Genomic DNA, 20,628 nt, shown 5'->3' on the forward strand with positions numbered 1-20,628 from the left:
TCAGAGTAACCACTAATGTTAACCTGCATATCTGACAAAGTCCCATTGACCTTCTCCAGTTTAATTTGTTGTGGTCAGGCTGCATGTGTAAATTGTGCCTTGGATGGAGTATCTATTGAGTTTTTTCAAAGGAGATAGAGGGACCTCCGAGGCTCTCGGCCAGACAAACTGCCAAACAAACGTTCACCGGGCAGCAAACGCCTGCTTGCAGTTTGGGTTTTCGTTGTAGGAAATGGCAGTGCGACTGTGGTCAGCTGATCTCATTTCACGTCAAATATCGTGGCAGTGACAAGAGCCATGGGAGTCAAGTTGCAGAGGTGAAGCTGAGGGGTTGGAAAAGAGATGTAAACACTCACACATCCCAGGCCATGGTGCAGAGAACCAATCTGCAATGCAAGAAAAGAAGCGGGGTGAAGAGAACAAGCTGGTCCAGATTGGATCTCACCTGTCTTGGCATCACTTAAGATCTCATTCAAGACTTTCATTTCATTGCGGTTCAGTGAAGCTGGGCAATTTGGTCAGGTTTGTTTCAGCAGGACTCCTGAACCTACACCCTTCAGGTTACAACTCTCATTCCTTACCAGCACGCCACCTACTGGCCAGCTTTTGGGAGCCTCTAAACAGGGACCAGTGAATGTAGCACTGGTAGATACAAGCCATCTGAAAGCCCTGCTCCTGCTGTTGTAGCCTTGAGCAAGGTGCTTTACCCCAAATAGATACAGTAAAAATGACCCATGTATATAAATGGGTAAACTGGTATAAGTAGCTTGGTGTACAAACTGCAGACTATACATCACCTTGGACAAAGTCAACAGGTATATAATGGTTAAAATTTATAATAACACGGTTCTTTTATTAGGAAAAGGAGTGTAGTAAATTTCATGTCTTGACCATCAGTTTTCAGCTTTTTCGCTCAATGGTGCAAAAATCTATTTGTTTTAATTTCAAACTGAAATTAATTTTGGCACCACTTTCACTCAGTAATAATTACACATCATCAGCAGCAGTGAAAGTCACCTTCTCAGTAACTTTGGGGATGGATGACTCAGTCATCGTCTGACCCTGGGAGAGATCCCTGGACGCAGCCGTGAGTGGGCGCACCCAAGACGACCCCCCTCTTGCGGTCACTAAGGGCCGCAGACAAATTCTGCTTCCATCTGAGAGCTTCACAGATATTAAACCCATCTAGCGTGAAGGTCTCAGATGAGAGCTGAAGAACTGGGAGATGATTTCAGGGCATAAAATAATTTCCCAGTGATGGCTTTGTGTGAATTACACCAGCCTTCAGAAGTCTGAAAGTTGGCCAGCTGACTGCAGTCTCGGCAGTGTGTCAAGATGACACGCTCGGTTCCACCGTGTCAGATGTATAGCAGCAGGTGGCGTAGTGGTTAGACCTGCTGCCTCACACTGGGAAAAAAAACGCAGGTTTGAATCCCTGCTTTTGCTGCAGTACCCTTGATCTCGGTACTTAGCCTGAACTCATAGAGTAAAAATAGCCTGCTGTATAAATGGGTAAATCAGCATAAGTTTCTCAGTATATAAACCTATAGCTTGTTTTGGAAGAAATGAATAAATGTAAATGTGTCTATGGGGTACCTGTGAGGTACCTACGATAGCTCGAGAAAGGGGCTACGTGGAACTCACCGGCTTCTTCCCAACAATGAGCTTTTCCACCTTCTGCACCTGGGACACATGGTCCTCGTTGGTCTTCAGCTCTCGTTTGCGGATGCGCTCGTAGATGCCGATCAGCATCTCCCTGGGGATATCGTCGCCGTCATCCACCCCTGACAGGGGGAGGAGTCCTTTTTAATAACTTAAACACACGTGAATACACTTATGATTTATATAATGGGGACCCGTACAAAATATATACGCTTTTTTCATACAATGCATTTACTTTTCAGTATGATGGCATTTTTGCCAGTGATAAGAATACTTTTACTTCCACAACGGGTTTTTAGCTTTTACAAGGCATAGCACTTGTATGAAACAGAAACACACACTTGGATGTCTGAAACACAAAATGTATGGGTCTCACTGGATTATTTTCTGCATGTAAATTGACTGCATTAAACCATAAATTACCATGGAAAAAAGACCACTAGCGTAATTATTGCTTTAATCTCATGATCGAATGAAGATTATGCATAAAATTTGTGTAACACCACACACGCATCCTCTGACGTCAGTGTCCAGGTGCTTGACAGAGTGAAAGACACAGGCAGTGATCTTACAAGCTTAATTCTTTATATCATAAACATTTGTAAGACAAATTATCGCAATGTCTCCTAAATGTCAGGAGATTTCATGGTGTGATTTACCACATTATGTGAGGAGTGTGTTCACGCAAACATTGGTGGGTGCAAGATGCAGGTACTGTCTCTCTCACACACGCGTGCGCGCGCACGCACACACACACACACACACACACACACACACACACACACACACACAGCTGCTCCAGAGTGAAGAAAGCCTGCATTCCAGTGTGGGATACAAACACTCTCCAGGTTAGTTGTGTTTTCTTATCACAGCCACTCCAGCAGATTGGGAAATTAGTAGTTCTCTGAATGCATGCAGATTGGAGTAAACTGTGTTTGTACTATAGTGGAGGGAAACAGAGTGGCTGCACTGCCCTCATGCTGCACCGCTTGGCCGAGGCTCACGGAGCACATTGCGATTCTGAAGGGCCTATTAATCAAGGCATGATGGTCGCACAAATTCAATTTAAGATGTTTGAAGTATTACCTATAACAAGGTTACGAGCAATAAAACGTTAAAAGAGAAGTCGTGAGGGGCAGGGGATCAGCCCGGTCCATCGGCAGGCCAGCACTCACCTCGGAGGTTCTTCACAAAGTCCTCCAGCTTCATCTTGCGCTCTGGCTTCACATTGGGACTGTACATGTCGGTGTTGAGGAGGATGATGGCGAATGCCAGGATGAAGATTGTGTCCGGGTTCCTGAACTGCCGCACTACGCCGGGGTTGCAGATACAGTAACGCTGACTGAAGAGAGGTGTGAGAAAGAGAAAAAAATCACAAGGGGGCAGCAGAAGGCATGGTGGTTAGAGCTGCTGCCTTGCAACTAAAAGAATTAGGTTGAAATCCAACCTCCAGCTGTAATACCATTGCACTTACCATCAACTGATGGAATAAAATTACCCAACTGTATAAATGGGTAAGTTAGTGTAATTGTCTTAACATTGCAAGTTTCATTGGAAAAAAGTGTCCAATAAATAAATATAATAAATTACCCAGCTGCATAAATGGTTAAATCATTGTTTAACATTGTAAGTTACTATGGCAAAAAAGCGTCACCTAAACAAAGAAATTCATTACCCAGCTGTATAAAAGGATAAATAAGTGTAAGAATATTAATAGGCTGCTTTGGAGGAAAGTGTTAGATAAATACGGTACATACAAATAATAAATTACCCAATTGTATAAATTGGTAAATCCCTTGAAGTAGCTTAGTGTAAACTATAAGTCACTGTGTATAAAGGTGTCAGAAAGATGAATGAATGTAAATGCAAACAGCAAAACATCACCTTAGGAAAACCCTGAGTTGCTACAAGACATTGACATTTATTTATTTAGCAGGCACTTTTCTCCAAAGCAACTTCCAATGAACTCTATGTAGTGTTATCAGCCCACACACCTTATTTACCGCGGTGACTTACACTGCTAGATACACTACTTACACTGGGTCACTCATCCATACATCAGTGGAACACACTCTCTCCCTCTCACACACTATGGGGGAACCTGAACAGTATGTCTTTGGACTGTGGGAGGAAACCATAGCACCTGGAAGACACAGGGAGAACATCCAAACTCCAGATAGACTGAGTGGGGATCGAACCCATGTCCTCTCGCATCACTCAGGCGCTGTGGGACAGCAGCACTACCATGCTGCCCATACACTTCTTGTCAGATATACAGTAAAACTATACAGCACTTCTGTCTGGGAATTGAACATCATAATGGCACTGAGAGGAACCGGCGCTTTCACGGGCACCAAAATCAGTTCAAGTAATCATCTGCTGTAAGCATTTCCCCCGAGATACAGTAAAAAAAATTATTTACCACAACATCCATTATTATCTCAAATTGCTCCTCTTTATCCTGTGGCTGAAACGATTAGTCTGTGTTTTCCTGCAGGGACGAGACTTCGCCCTTAGCTGGTCATTTTCGAAGGAATTCAGCACATCGTGCAAAAAAAGAAAAAAAAGAAAAAAAAACTCATAACAGAAGTACTTGTTTTATTGTTTTGTTTGGAGGATCTTAGGGCCGGATTCACATGACCCTTTTCCGTTCGCTGCTGCCTACACAATGTTGCTTACTCAGTCGAACACGGCCTGGCTCTCCTGACCTAGAATGCTATCACATCTACTGCAGGAAACTGAAAGCAGAGGAGGCTGACAGCACCTTCTTCCTGCTGCCAAGCATCATGTGGCCTAATGGGCCTATTGTTATTGCGGCCAACAATCCGTAAATACACTAGAAATTTTACCACATAACAAAACTTCATGAATATGGAAAGGTGCTGCACAAAATTATTTTTATTATTTATATTATTATGAATTAATTATAATCTTTTACCTGTTGTCTGTCCTACTTACATTGACTTACCCATTTACACAGTAGGCAAGTTTTTACTGCGTCATAACCCTAACCCTTTTAATTTTCCTTGGAAAATCCACTATGATGCTCGGTGGGTTGGATGCTGGCGCACGCTCTGTGTGAAATTAAATAGTGGCTGATTACCACTACCCACAAACCGTTAAACAGGCAAGGTGTCACAGGTGTGCTGAAGGCTACCTGAAGGCCTCGATGAGCCGCTCCACCTTCTGCGCCTCCCCTTGGACGCGGATGTGGGCCTGGAACTTCCTGAGAGCCTCATCCAGCTCCATGCTGGAGAAGTCCATCTCGTCCACCACACAGCTGCAGGACAAAATGGATTGTGGTCATGAAGTCCTCGCGTGCTCTGCTCCTCTGGGACTCACTCAATCTCCTGCTTCGAACCCCAAACTTTACTTTCCCAAGACACGCTCAGGAAGGTGTCACTTTTTGGTCATTTCTAGGCACACAATGCTGAGGTCACCCTGGATGGAAAAACGGCGTAAGAAACAAACTGCGGAGGACAAACCACAGAGCAGAGGGGTTGGAGTGAGCCTGCAGACATCTCCTGTTTGAGCCAAACTGAAGTGGGTTCACAGCGAGTGGAGATGGAGTGGCAGTAACCCAGAACTTTCATGGCAAATGGAAAGCAAGCTGTCAACACAAAAGAAGCCTGGGGGAAGGGGGCCTTTTAAAGATTCCTGGTGAGCTGATGCCCTCGAGCCACCATGGCCCTCATCCATGCTGGACAGCTCCTTGACGGATCCTTGATGGCTTCTTGATGGCTTCTTGACAGGTTCTGCCAGCGCCAATTTGCTGTGAGCAGTACTGCTGACTCATTGTGGCCAATGAGCTGATCCTCGGACAGGAGGGCATGTTGATGCAAGTGGTTGTCAAAGGCTTGGATGGTTCGTGTGTGTGTGTGTGTGTGTGTGTGTCTGTCTGCGGCCCGACACAACTTCACTAGGTGTGAAGAATCCGCACAGAGCGCTAACTGTTTAACTGCTTCTGCTTTCACTGCCACAGCGAGTGCTTGGACCGGCTCAGCGATGCTGTTGCCATGGTTACTGACTGGCTGGACACAAAACATCCAGGTTGTGACTCACACTGTCCCTGTGGCTACTAGCCAGCTGGAGCCACACCACAAAAATAAGTGTTTCCATACTGGTGTCAGGGACTGTACCTAGGAACAGCCTTCGAGGAAGGAGTAAGACTGTGGCCTGGAACTTTATTTGCAGGAGATAAAGAATTTATTTGTGTTTTCAGCTAATGATCACATGCTTATTGCAAATGATGCACTGGAGAGCAGGTCTCACTAATATGAGAGATCCTCTGCCTCTCTTCTACCACGCAGGATGGTATACACAACATATATATAGATTTACAGAACTGAACAGTTTACGCTGCTTCTTTGGTTATTGGAGACATTTGAGATGTTGAGACATTCCTAAAATAGGCAGTGTTGGTAAAAGTCCTACACATATAGTGATCCAAAGAGTTTGAAATGGAATTAAATATAGATTTCAATTTTTAAATAGGTGTTCTAATATTCTTGGTCTTTACAGTTTGGACATCCTTGGTTTAGCACCATTGCTCAGTTCCACCTGACCATCCTGGCCTACATTCTGGAGAAATATGACCTTATTCCTTTGGACAGAAATACTCTTCAACCCTTTGGATTCATACACACATTTTCTGAACCGCTTGTCCCATACGGGGTCGCGGGGAACCGGAGCCTAACCCAGCAACACAGGGCGTAAGGCTGGAGGGGACACACCCAGGACAGGACACCAGTCCGTCGCAAGGCACCCCCAGCAGGATTCGAACCCCAGACCCACTGGAGAGCAGGACCCGGTCCAACCGCACCCCCCCTGGATTCACACACACACACACACACACACACACTTTCTGAACCGCCTGTCCCATACAGGGTCGCGGGGAACCGGAGCCTACCTGGCAACACAGGGCATAAGGCTGGAGGGGGAGGGGACACACCCAGGATGGGACACCAGTCCATTGCAAGGCACCCCTTGCGGGGTGGAGAGCAGGACCCGGTCCAACCCACCGTGCCACCGTGCTGGATTCATACGTTTCCTTTAAAATGTCATATGTTAAACTGCACTGAGTGACGTGTTGGTTTCCTTGCCTGAACCTCGACTGATTTAAAATGAAATGAATGAGATAATTAATGGAAGAATCAAATGGGCATTGCCATCTCCATGGTGCCAGTCTCCCGCAGTATATCGCGGTAACAGTACTGATCCCATGTCATAACAAGCTTCAAGCCAGCGAGGTTTGTCCGCGTTCTACTCACTCGAGGACGTCTCTGTTGAACTGCTTCTGTCGGTTACCCAGAAACTCCCCGATCATCTGGCGGCTCAGTCCCTTCCTCTGGAGCAGGAAGTGGGCGACGCCCACAGGGGTGTCTGGGACAAATCCTCGCTCTATCAGATACTGGACGCCCTTCTCCGGCTTCCTGCAGAGACATGGGAAGAAGGATGTTCTTGCTGTCAAAGGCGATGTCTGCGGGTTCATACAGAACAGACACAGTTCTTTCTAGATTAGACAATTTCCGCTCCAACACACACACACACACACACACACACACACGTCACCTGTTTGACTCTCATCTGAAGCAAGAATTCCTCTCCACCCCAATCAAACTCCAGAACATAAGAAAGTGTGCAGCAAACAAAATTTTTTTGCATAGCTAGTTATTTTTAAAAAGCTGACTAAACTTTAAAAAAAAAAAAATCCTTTTTGCACGGAAATCCCCACAACGTCTATTTATTAAAAAATGTCCCCTCCAAGGCATAGGAAAGAGTGTACGCGCGCACACACACACACACACACACATACACACAGATATACACATAACATATCAGATCCAGTGAAAAATCAAAATTTTCTCACATGCAGGTGACATGCAATTCAACAGTGATACAGTGATAATTCTTCTTCCTCAAATACACCATTTTATAGGCAAAGGTTTTTTAAAAATATCCATGCAAAACAAGTGATGTCAAGAAAGAGTATCTTTTACCTACAAAACTTTCATAAAGTCTGTCTTCTAAACTACTTCATTTTGTAAATAATTTATTAATGAACTTGATGCCCCTATAAATTGGAGGAAAGGACCTTGATCTGGTCATTTTAAAACTATCTACAGTATTGTTTCCATCTCCAGCGATTACAAGAGTATGAACTGTCTTGTACTCTAGCTAAAGCTTGCCCACGTATTTCACATATATTTTAATTTTACATTAAAAATATCTAATTACTATGTATCTCATAATATTCATATATAATTCCATTCATCATACATTGACAGTTCTTCTTTAAATTTATTCTCTGCTACTGTAAGCAGTCAGCACGGTTAACGCTGGACCGCTACTTGTATTTCTCGACAAATGTCATATTATTTATGCGACTCAAAGAGAAGTTCCAGTGAATTAATGTCTGAAAATATAAATCATTGGAAAAAAGTTCTCGTGGTACAGAAAATACATGTATATTTCTCTCTTTTTATGCAGAGTACTTCAGCTCCAATTTCAAGCAAAAATATGATCGATTTTTGGCATCGACTGGAATCAACTGCATTTCCAGACATCGCTGTTAAAAGTCTGAGAGCGGGATGGAAAAATGGCCACACTGCACCTGTATTAATATATATTACAAAATGAGTTGTTTTAGAAAAATTATAGTTCTTTTCCTCCAAAAACTGGAGTTGGACAATTGCTGCAGTAATACTGACTGAGATTCAGAATCATGGGGATTTGCTATTTAAATGCAATAAAGTTGTGGTTAGAACTTCCAATTTTGGACTTGAAGGACCCAAGTGTCATGTGGAACTGAGGGAACCGGGACGACTGGACCCAAGTACGGAGTTGTCCGTCTGGATTCAGGGGAATCAGGCAAGTTCTCGGTGTCGAGGACAGACGAATGGTTGGTCGATCAACGGTTGGGGTCAGAGCGGGGATCCATGGACGAGGTCAGGAGATGAAGCGAAGAGTCGGTCAATCGGCAGTCGGTGTTGAAACAAAGATCCGTGGACGTGGTTGGGAAACAAAGCGAAGGGACTAAAACCGGAGGACGAGAACTGAGAACAAGGGTTGCGCGTGGACTGGACGTCACGAAGGAGGGCAGTTGTCTCTGACGAGATTCCACAAAGGTATGGGCGCTGAGGAGGGTCTTTTAAAGGGTGAGCAGTTAGTCAGGAACTAGAGTCAGGTGCTGTCAATTGGGTTGTGGGCGTGAACGTGACACCAGGTTTGAATCCTAAATCCTACTGAACTACCCTTGATCAGGGCATGTACCCTGAGCTGATATAGTAAAAATTACCCCACAATGTAAACGTGGAAATCAGTGTAAATTTCGCAAAGCATTTTAAGTTGTTCTGCACAAAAACATCAGCTAAACTGATAATGATAATAATAATATCACTGTAAGTAGCTTAACATTTTAAGTTGCACTGTAAGTGAGAAAAAAGTCAGCTGAAGGAATAAAGGTAAATGTAAGTGAGTGTTTGGCAAGTGGCAAAACGTACTTGTTAAAGAGGTTGAGGCCGATGCGGTAGTGCCTCTTGCGGATGACGTCGTTGCTGAAGGCAGGCGAGTCCCAGCTGTTGCGTGTCTCTTTATGGTATGTCTGCTTGCTGAGCGTCTGTTCCCGCAGGCTGTCGCGCGACGACGACTCGGAGCTACAGTTGATGGTGTCGTTCGAGTTGGATGTGCTGTTGATGCTGTCGTTGTCGCCGTCTGAGAAGTCCGACTCGGACTTGCTTTGCCGGTTGGCGCTACCGTTGATCGCCAGGTGGGCCTCCAGCTGTCGGGGTCGGTGTCGTGGCAGCTCGTCATCGCGGGAGGGGCCCCGCGGCAGGGACGGCGGCCCGTGGGGCATGTGCTTGGGGCTGCCCTGTTGGCTGCTGCGGTCGTAGGCGTTCTGTCGCTTGAGTGAGCTGCGGTCGGAGCGGTCGCTCATCTCCACGGAGCTGTCGCTGGGTGGCTCGATGGTGAGCAGCGGCAGGTGGTCCACCCGCAGCCTCTGCTCCTGGCACTCCAGCGACGGGGTGCTACGGCAGCTCGTGTCCGTGTCCCCCTTGTCATCCTTCTGAGGCAGCGACCAGTACTCCTGGGAGGAGTTGAGTGAGCGAAGTCGCAGTTCCGACTCAGTGCTTGAGGGCCGCTCTACCGACTGGGCGATCGGCAGTGGTGGAGACAGCTCCTCCTCATCGATGTAGAGTGTCACGTCGCTGTAGGATGCAGTCATCTCGTCCAACTTACGACGGTCCCCTCCGTGTGCAGGTTTCACCTGGTAGGTCGCTTCCCTCTCGGCCACCGGCTCACCCTGGCCCTCGTCCCCATGCAGGCTGCGGCAGTTGAGCGCGTCATCTATGGACTCAGCCAACGACTTGACCTGCCGCGAGAAGGCGTCCTCCAGCTCCGTGATGGCATCCGAGAAGTCGCTCTGTGCAGCCGGCGACTTGACCCCAGCGGGGACCACATCGCCGCACTCGGACTGGACCAGTGCACCCAGCTTGGCTCCGTCATCCGTCACGGACACCTGCTTGCCCTCAAAATACGAGCTGTGGACTTTCTCAGGTCCTTCGAAGGAAAACTGCATTCTCATATTGGAGAGGACGATGCGCCGGGACATGCGGTTCTCCGACATAGAGCTCCTCAGGCGCTCAAAGTTCTTGTTCATTTGATACTGGCGGAAAGCGGTCTGGATGGTGCGAGCTGCATGTCGGGTTATGAAACGGCCGCCGTACTTCCGCTCCAGCATCTCCACCTGGGACGGAAATGGAGATGTTACGGAGAGCTTGAACAGAAGGTGACGAAGAACAGCAGCCAAAGGAGAGACACGAGGCATCGCCGGTTGACAGGTGTGCTCGCAGGTGTGCGCGGTCGCCTGCTGCGTCCATCATTCAGTTAGTGCCACATTGAACACATAAATCAGTAGAAGGAGACACCTTATCACCCGTGGACTCATTTACATGGAATTTTGAAGGAGGGAATGAATGTCAGACAATGTCTGTGGGCACTGAGCTGCAGTCATAAACGACCGGCAGATTTATCAAAAGCTCTGATTTACTTTTTGGATTACTATGAAAGCGGAGCCCTAGACTAATAGTCCAAATGTCAGCTCCATGATTTGGAAGGGCTGCTCTTTTTCACAGAAGCGCTACCTGATTCATTGCATTCAAAGACTGCTATTCTTACATTTAGTACCCATTCACTAATATCTTAATTGTTAGGGTGGCACAGAGGGCAGCACTGGTGCCTCACAGCTTCTGGGCAATGGGCTTGAATCCAGGTCACCCCCTGTTAGTTTGTGTGCTCCACCTGTGTTTGTGTGGGTCCAAAAAACTATTTCAGGTGGATTGGTGACTTTATATTGTATGTATTGGAGTGTGGAAGAGTGACTGTCCTATAATGGCCTGGTGGCTCATTTGGGGGGGCTGCTCCCCCTTGCGCCCTACACTTCTGGGAGAAGCTCTGGACCACTGCAACCCTGACTTGGAAAGGAAGTTGATCACACACACACACACACATTGTCTGAACCCATATGGGGTCGCGGAGAGCCGGAGCCTAACCCGGCAACACAGGGCATAAGGCTGAAGGGGGAGGGGACACACCCAGGACGGGACGCCAGTCCGTCACAAGGCACCCCAAGTGGGACTCGAACCCCAGACCCACTGGAGAGCAGGACCTGGTCCAACCCACTGTGCCACTGCACCCCCGAAGCTGATCACAAAGGGGAAAAATCTTAATTATTATGCATCTTAAAAGCACAATAAACATGATCAAATTTAAATTCCCAAAAAAGTGCAATGTATCACTAAAACAGGTATCACATCATCATACGGAAAATTAAATATAATGAATGGCAGCCCAGTTTTGAGTTTGCCATCATGAAAGGAGGACCTTCCCTGAGCGGGGGAACCACACTGATTGGGGGTACCTGCTTGTCCTGGAGGTCGCTGGAAAGCTCATAGCTCTCGGAGAGCGAGCGCGAGCGCTTGATGGCCTCCTCCTCGGCCTGTTTGCGCAGGACGGACTGCGAGTGCTGCAGTTTGGGTCGCCGGGGACGCTGGAGTCCTGGGGGGCCGGGGGGGCCGTAGGGCGGGGCGTCCAAGTGCTCCGGGCCGAGGGCGGAGCCTCGTGTCACGGGGCCTCGGCCGTAGGCTGCGCCGCCATCATAAGATGGACCCGGGTCGCCGCTCGCGGCATCGCCTTCCACGCTACGGAAAAGAGAGTGCGGGTCAGAAGGGGGCGCCGGAGAGGTACAACTCCACAGGAGAGGGAAATCCTACAACAACGTGCAGAACAAACAACCCCACCGCTGCGCAGGGTACAAACCAGGAGCTTTGCACCCTTTCGGAGGGTGTAAAACAGAGGAATTGTATTTATTGCGACACTTAAGGATGAGGGGGTGCGGTGGCGCAGTGGGTTGGACCGCAGTCCTGCTGTCCAGTGGGTCTGGGGTTCAAGTCCCGCTTGTGTTGCCGGGTAGGCTCCGGTTCCCCGTGACCCTGTAAGGGACAAGCGGTTCTGATAATGTGTGTGTGTGTGTGTGTGTGCACTTAAGGATGAACACGATGGCCAGCGAGAGACGAAGAGCCGCCACATTTGAGAAGAAGGACTGTTAAGATCTCCCATAACTTCACTACTGGAGGGATAGAGCCAGACAGTAGAACCTCCTATCTTCCCTCCGAGCACTAAAAGCTGTGTGACAACTGGGGCAGAAACTGTAAACATGTAAAGCACAGTAAACAACAACACTAAACCACAGGCCTCTTCTGTTGGGTGTGAGGAGATGAGGTGGAGCAGCGCACGCGAATGCCGAATGGGAGCCGAGGACGACTCAGCGCAGAGGACAGTGACAAACGCAATCTTCGCACGGGGAAGAAGAGACCCACCTGTCCCAATATTCCTAATAAAAATTAACATGCGATGGGACTCACGATCAGAGGCTGTAAACCAACCAAACTGAGCTGTGCTTCGCCCTCACTGTGAATGAGGAAGTTCAAAGTGCGGTTTGTGTTCAGTTCGAGAGCCCTGTCATACTTATGCCTCGGAAAAACCCGAGCGCAAACCATAGAAACAATAACAACAACAACAAACAACAAAGGCAGCGGCAGAGTCATATGTTTCCAGTGTCAGAGGTGACAAATGCCTATTGCCCACGTTTCCAATGAAAAACTGTAGTGTCAATAACAAATAAATAAATACGGTCAATAAATATTTGTGCAAACCATGTCATATCCAGCCTTTTCAAAGATATGGCTAAGATAAAACATCCTGATTGCCCTTAATGTCAAATTTCCTACATTCACAAAAAGGCCACAAAGGAACGATACGGCCCTTGGGATATTTCTGCACTGCTACGATAGCGGTACACTCAAAAGAAAATGCCAGAAACATGCTATAAAAAATCAGTTGAATATAGAAGAAATATGTATATTTGACACATGTGTGAGAAACATGTAAGGAGCCATAATTAATTAATTATATCTCCCAGTGCCTGGGTGGTGTGAGAGGATATAGGTTCGATCCCCACTCAGCCTGTGTGGAGTTTGCATGTTCTCCCCGTGTCTGTGTGGGTTTCCTCCCACAATCCAAAGACATGCTGTTCAGGTCCCCCATAGTGTGTGAGTGACAGAGAGAAAGTGTGTGTTCCACTGATGTATGGATGAGTGACCCAGTGTAAGTAGTGTATCTAGCAGTGTAAGTCACCACGGTGAATAAGGTGTGTCGGCTGATAACACTACATAGAGTTCATTGGAAGTCACTTTGGAGAAAAGCGTCTGATAGATAAATGTAAATGTAAATATAGTAGCGTGGGGCTGTATTACTCTGATAATTACATTTACATTTATTGGTTCAGCAACACTTTATACAATGAGTGTGTTACACCAACAGAAAGAGAGACTTGGATGCAGACACGTGTTTCTAAAGTACAGTTAATTTGTCACATTCCATCATATGAACCAGTGTACATTTATATGTGAACAGTGTACCAATTATTATACTTTACTTTTTTATTAAACTGACTTCTTTGTTCAAGGCAGCAGTTTGTACAACAGGCTGTTTACACTGATTTACTCGTTTATACAGCAGTGTAATTTTTACTACACCAATTTAGGGCGCTACAGCAGGAGGTGGGATTCAAAGTGGGCTCCTTTGTTTGCAAGGCATCAGCTCGAACCACTGCGCCCCCTGCTTCCCCTGGTGATACTGCCTCCATAAAAAGGTAGACTTTTTCCGGTTGGATCCGGCATAACAATGTCTGGCATCAATGAAGGAGAGGGCAAAATGACAAACCTACTGGGGACAGCCACCATGAGGTGCCTGCAGAGAAGAGAGGAGGGGGCGTGGGTTCTCCCTTGACGTTCGCCAGCCTTTTCCCTCTCACTGAGCGTCTCCCTCCTGGACCCCCTTGACTGATTAAACAAAAACTGTTTAATTAAAGCACTTGTCACGCGGCGGGTGTCATCAAGAAGGCAGCGTTCGAAAAACAGCCTGAATTTATTCAAAAGCATGAGAATTAAGGCTCCTCAAAGAGCCGCGATGTCGCCACGGAATCGTCAAGAGATCAGCACATTAATCGAGTGAGCGTAACTAAAGTAATGTAACGGGACGCCAGGACGTTCTGGGTGCGACGGCTCGAGGCAGGTGATCGCAGCCATCGCTGCAGGAGTCAAGTCATCCTTGTCATGCGTCTCTATGACAACGGGTGATCTCCATAACAACGGGTCAACCCGCGCGTCGTTGAGGTGAAGGTCAGACATGCACGCAGCCCCACGGCGGTTTCCATGTGGAAGTGCGTCTCCTCACCCAGCGCAGTGTGACAGTCCCCAAGGACAGGAGCAAAGGCTGTGATCTACCACGATTCCAAAGATACCTCCAAGCACGTCCAGCTCCTGCTGATACCCTGGGGTGGACCTGCCTCTGGAGGACCAGGACATATAAAACATGGACGCCCCGAGTGATGAAACAGTGTGTTCTGCACACACCTCGGTGGGTCTCCGTTTCGATTATGCGCCACAGCAACCGAGCGCCACCTGCTCTACTCTGATGGGCCTCGATTGGATGATAAAATCATCATAATAAAGCCCTTTGGGGCCTTATTATGAGACTCATGATATCACATTCAGTAATAAAAAGTGCAATAAAAGCATCCCCAGCACAAATCACAACACTTCAGTGGGATGTTCGCACCATGTCAGACACTGTCAGCTGACAGAGACCCACAGACTTTACCATGGTAAATACTGTGCATTATGCAATGATAGAGTTAGTGTATTTTGTATTAATTTTACGAGCAGCACTCGGTCACAGCGACAGAGGGCCAGAAGGACAACAGTGAGACATTGCACATGCATCCACATGCATAGAACCTGGGCGGAAGGTTAAATTATTTCATAGGTGTGATCATACAGCACAGTCTAGTAAGTTCCAGAAGGGTGTCCAGACACTCCAGAATTCACATGAACTGTCATACAGATCAATGGCTCATTTTTGAAGCAGAAGTAATTTTAACACTTGGGTCACCCACTTTTTTACAGAGGGAACTTCTTCTGTCCACCAGAGGGGTAAAACACATTTCCTTTGGTCTGTTTACACTGTCCTCCCCCTCCCCCAACACAGGTCCCTTTGAGCTATATTCCTCAAGGACATGGAATATTTTGCAGAAATATATTGCAGTCGGACCTGGGTTTGTGGGGCAGGCAGGGTGTAAACAGACTGGTGACAAGCGAAGTAAAGTGACACTCCTTACACGGTCGTGTGACACTAAGGATGCTAAGTCCCCGTCTCTGTCAGGGCAAAAACACCACGGCTTCATCTCTGTTCCCCAAACAGACACAAGTAAAGATTTTATCAAAGATTTTTGCTGCCAAAATTTCCACAGATGCTGTAACACGTCTCGCATCGCGGCACTTTCCACTCAGAACTGTATACTTCAGGTTTCAGAACTGATAGAGTAGTTATTATTATTATTATTATTATTATTATTATTATTATTATTATTATTATTATTATTATGTTGCTTGCTTGCTTGGGGGTGCAGTGGCACAGCGGGTTTGGCCGGGTCCCGCTCTCCGGTGGGTCTGGGATTCGAGTCCCGCTTGGGGTGCCTTGTGATGGACTGGTGTCCTCGTCCGGGGTGTGTCCTCCCCCCTACAGGTTTGCGCCCTGTGTTGCTGGATTAGGCTTCGGTTTGCTGAGACCCCTCTTGAGACATGCGGTCTCAGACTGTGTGTGTGTGTGTGTGTGTGTTTGCTGCTTTTAACCAAAGTGACTCACAATGATGAGCCCATTTATACAGCTGGGTAATTTTTTACTGCATCAGGTGAGGGTAAGTACCTTGATCAAAGACACTGCAGTTTTAAGAGGGAGTGGGCATTAAACCGATGACCTTCTAGACACACCTCTCTCCTTTATTGTTCTATTAGTTGCTGCAGAGTGAACAGAGCGAAAAACAGTGAAGCTACAAAGAAGGAGAGCACAGTAATCCAGCACTAACAATAACAATGAGAATCATGAGAATAATGAGAACAAGAACGTAGGGCCAGCTGGGAGCTCAATGATTAGAGCTGCTCTTGGCACCTGAAACTTGCAGCTTCAAATCCCACTTCTAGCTGTAGTACCCATGAGCAAGGTACTTATCCTGAATTGCTCCAGTAAAATTACCCAGCTGTATAAATGGGTAAAATGCAAGTCGCTTTGGAGAAATAAGACATGTTGAGTATGCTGAGTAACGAAGTGAGGTTTTCACTCTTGGGGGAGCAGGTCCAGAAGCTCGACCGCCTCCTGGAAGAACCTGTCTGTGGTGTCAAAACACCTTGCCACAGACGTTTGCATCCTGTTTCACGTATGAACGTTGACTTCCCGCGAAACTGCATGATGTTTGGCACGGCTCAAACCACTGCAGCTCTTCCAAAGTCACTTACAGCATTAATACTTACATTTACATTTAGCTGACACTTTTCTCCAAAGCAACTTACAATTACTTACCCATTTGTACAGCTGGATAATTTTACTGGAGCAATTTTTTTTTTTAGGTTAAGTACCTTGCTCAAGGGTACTACAGCCAGGCATGGGGAGCGACCCCATGACCTTTGGATTCAAAGGCAGCAGCTATAACCTCTACACTACTAGCTGTCATCTACTGTTACAATCGGAGGCACCGGTCACCGCATCCAGATTCAGAACCACATCATCTAAGGAGACAATGAGACCCTCAGTCCTGACATGCAAGACACGGGTCAGTGGGTGGTGCACTAGTGAAGGAACTGAAAAACAGCTGTACATTCAAACAGCAGGAAGGAAACTGCTGTTCCCCTGATTCGAGCAATTACCATGATTTGACTCTGTTTTACTAACTGGTGATGCGAGACCAGAATGCATTTGATGGACAAATAAATGGACACAGATTCGTTTCTTTCCACGGCTGGATTGACTGCAGCCAGATTTCAGAAGCCATTGACTTGCAAAAGGACACAGGTTCAAATCCCATGTCCTGCTGTAATACCCTTGATGAAGGTACTTACTTAATTACTTACTGATGCAGTAAAAATTACCCTGCTGTATAAATGGCTAAATCAGTGCAAGTTTCTTAACTCTGTAAATCGCCTTGGAGAGAAGTGCGAGATATATCAAATATATTAATAAATGTAAATATTTCATTAATCTGAATGGATTAACGCTCCACCACAGTGCTACCTGCTCAGAGGTAACAGCTAAAGAAAAGAAACGAGAAGGAGATGATTCAAAGTTTAGAGACGTCAGAGAAGGAGGTGAGCGACTGAGCAGATTGACCCCTCCACGGTTGCGCCATGCGGTGGGGGCCCGTGCTGAGAGTCACGTCATCTCAACAGATCGGATTTCAGGCCGCCGTCACGGGTAGACGCCTCCCTTTAGCGCTCACCAGCCCTGTGGTCAGATACTTGACACCTCCTAGAGCGTCTCAAACACGCAGGCAGCTCGCAATGGAAAAACACCAGGAAGATGCTGCACATTGCGTGAAGGCGTCCTTCTCTCGCGCGCAAAGCACCGCGGCTCACTTAGGCTACCTCCAGAGGCTGCTGAAACCTTCTGGAAAAAACCCTCTGGGTTTACTGGAGAATGACTCTTTCTACTAATACTACTAAAAAAACTATTTATAAGAAAAAGAGAAGAAAAAAAGAGAAGCTGGTAGTGTAGTGGTTAGAGCTGCTACTTTTGGATGGAAAGGTTGTGGGTTTAAATCCCACCTCCAGCAAGTACCCTTGAGCAAGTTACCCTAAATTGCTCCAGTAAAATTACCCAGCTGTATAAATGAGTAAATAATACTGTAAGTTTCTTTGGAGGAAAGTGTCAGTTAAATAAATACTGTAATAAATTGTAGGCTTAGTATAATGAAAATTTTTGGTCTCTTGTTGACATCTGAATTCATCAAGAACCAGTTGAAATATGTGATTGAGAGGAATAATAACAACAACAACAACAACAACAACAATAATAATAATAATAATAATAATAATAATACATCCTTTATGCTATGTATATAAGGCCTTTTAAAAGAGCTCCTCAAAGCATAATAAGAACAATAAACACACACACACACCATCTGAACCGCTTGTCCCATACGGGGTCTCGGGGAGCCAGAGCCTAACCCGGCAACACAGGGCGAAAGGCCGGAGGGGGAGGGGACACACCCAGGACGGGACGCCAGTCCATCGCAAGGCACCCCCAACGGGACTTGAACCCCAGACCCACACGAGAGCAGGACCCAGTCCAGCCCACTGCACCACTGCGCCCTCCATTAGAACAATAAACAGGATAATATAATAGAATGATGAATTGTAAGACCAATGACACTGTATAAGAGAGGTAACAGTAAAGCAAGGATGAGAGACAATCCTGTGTCTGGGACCGGAAAGTGACTCTGGCGTAAAGGCAAAAGGCTCCCTCCAATATTTTCCAGAGCAGTTTAAAAAGACGATAACATGCGCAACACTAAAATAAGGGGCATAAACGGGAAACAAGCGTTGATCGGAGAGCCGCACTTATCTTCTACCCTTAACGGCATGCTTTGGGATCACAACCATCATTCAGCTTCACTCGCACCGCTGCTTCATTCTGCTAATTAATTCTCAGTTAATGGAGAACACTGTCCCCTGAATCTCAGTTATGATATTAATTTTCTCTGGAATGTGAATGTTGCTGTGACACTAATGACTCCCTGGCAGTAAAAGAGTAACAAGCCCTCTGTGCTAAATATTCCCCACCAGCTGAACCGTGATATAGGACAGGGGCTGCGACCCCACAAATCAGGGGAAAAGTAGATACAAACACCCGGCTGGTGTCGGAGTCCGGCTGTGGGGACTGTACTCTGACATTTCCCATGATTCCACAGTCGGGGAGGGGGGTGTGCAGCTGGGCCCTTGTTTTTATGGGACGCGGGGTGGGATGGGGGGTGTCAGGTGTCAGGGGCACTTTCTGTGGCCATTAGTCTCCCAGACAAGAGCCTCCTCCATCACTGAAAAAAACCCCAGTGGTGGGGGGTGGGGGGTGAAACACGTGCCGGAAATCTCCAGACCAAAACCTGAAAATTGCTTGCAGGCCTGAGCAGGTCGCTGCACCCCCCCCCCGACTGCATCTGTGTCCCCCTCCCAGTGGACTCGCACGTTTGCCGTGCGCTCCGACCTTCACAGAGCAAAAAAATACAACCGCCAGAAACCAGATGTTCTCCTCTGTGGGGGCCAAGTGAAAGGCACACAAACAAACTGGTCGGCGGGTCACGTTACCAAGGTGGGGGGGTACTAATTCTCACTGTGCAAAATAAAGAAGGGCAGAATACCTGCATATTACCATTAATTAGTACTGCACTGCACACACAGAACTAACTGGGCACCTGCCTCCTCATTTACATATTATCTTTTATTTACTCATACTCATGAGAGTTATTTGCACAAACCCCTGTTTACTCTTTTATTATTTTTTCCATGTAATCCTTAAGCAGACACCTTTCCCCAAAGCAAGAAGAATTTTTACTGTATCAGCTCTTGGTAAGTGCCTTGATCAAGGGTACTGCAGCATTGGGGGGGGATTTGAACCCAGAGCCTTTGACTGTGGTGCAGCAGCTCAAACCACTGTGGCACCTGCTGCTTTTAGTTTAAAGTGGATCATATCCTTTTCTGTTCTCAGCCCTCACCCTCAGTGTGGAACCCTGACAGGAAAACAAGGCTTTGACCCAAACCACTCTGGGCGTGATTAAATGTTGGGGTCATTTGAGGGGACACCCTTAACCACTTTTAAAGCAGTGTGTCCAGGTGGGACTGGAGTGAAAGCTTTCCTTAGGGTTTGGCTCCTAACAGTACCCAGGACCAGACTGGATTGGACTGGACTGGACCAGAGTGGACAGGGACCAATACGTTTCCCAACAAGGTCGACCACCCCCGCCCCCACACCCCCCCCAGCAACACCTTCAATACCAAACCAAGAAACACAGATTTACACCATTCACCAGGGTGCAGCTTTGTGTTGGATATCTGACTGCTTTTCAGGAGGTCCCAGATTCAAATCAGGGTACCTCCTTGGCAACAGCACTGAGAGGCCAGCAGGTGGCAGAGTGACTGGAGCCTTTTCCTTGCAACAGAAGGACTTGGGTTCAAATCCCTTGCTGTAATTATAGCCCTGATCTTAAAAAACAACACGTGACGTTTCTATCATTATGAGCTGAAGATCAGACCATGTTTCAGGAACCATTCGGGTAGAAATCCAGGTTTGCAGACTGCAGTGTAATGTTGCAAGTTGCTTTGGAGAAACGTGCCAGCTAAACAAACACACGGATACACAACGTAAAGCATCTCCTTGGGATGATTTACATTTTTATGTTCAAACTTCCCGACGCAAGTTAATGCGCACAAATCAAGAACCTGCAATTATTCCATAAAACGTTCCAAGCAGCTTTTCTACTGGCTCCAATTAAGTCATTGAGCATCGCCTAGAAATGAGGCGCCC

General features: G+C 46.8%; 1 protein-coding gene across 5 annotated transcripts in view; it reads right to left on the bottom strand.

Annotated features, from left to right (window-relative positions):
* Positions 1-20,628, bottom strand: part of iqsec1b (IQ motif and Sec7 domain ArfGEF 1b) — a 186,140-nt gene that overhangs the window by 8,905 nt on the left and 156,607 nt on the right. For all 5 annotated transcript variants that reach the window (XM_029247787.1, XM_029247788.1, XM_029247790.1 and 2 more), the window contains 7 exons: positions 11,582-11,861; positions 9,165-10,408; positions 6,933-7,094; positions 4,820-4,942; positions 2,838-3,004; positions 1,645-1,784; positions 357-386 (listed from right to left, as the gene is read on the bottom strand). In XM_029247787.1, the coding sequence (XP_029103620.1) occupies positions 357-386; positions 1,645-1,784; positions 2,838-3,004; positions 4,820-4,942; positions 6,933-7,094; positions 9,165-10,408; positions 11,582-11,861 (2,146 nt within the window). The remainder of the gene's footprint in view (positions 1-356; positions 387-1,644; positions 1,785-2,837; positions 3,005-4,819; positions 4,943-6,932; positions 7,095-9,164; positions 10,409-11,581; positions 11,862-20,628) is intronic.

This window comes from Scleropages formosus, chromosome 22 (genome assembly GCF_900964775.1).
Source record: "Scleropages formosus chromosome 22, fSclFor1.1, whole genome shotgun sequence".
NCBI classification, from domain to species: domain Eukaryota; kingdom Metazoa; phylum Chordata; class Actinopteri; order Osteoglossiformes; family Osteoglossidae; genus Scleropages; species Scleropages formosus.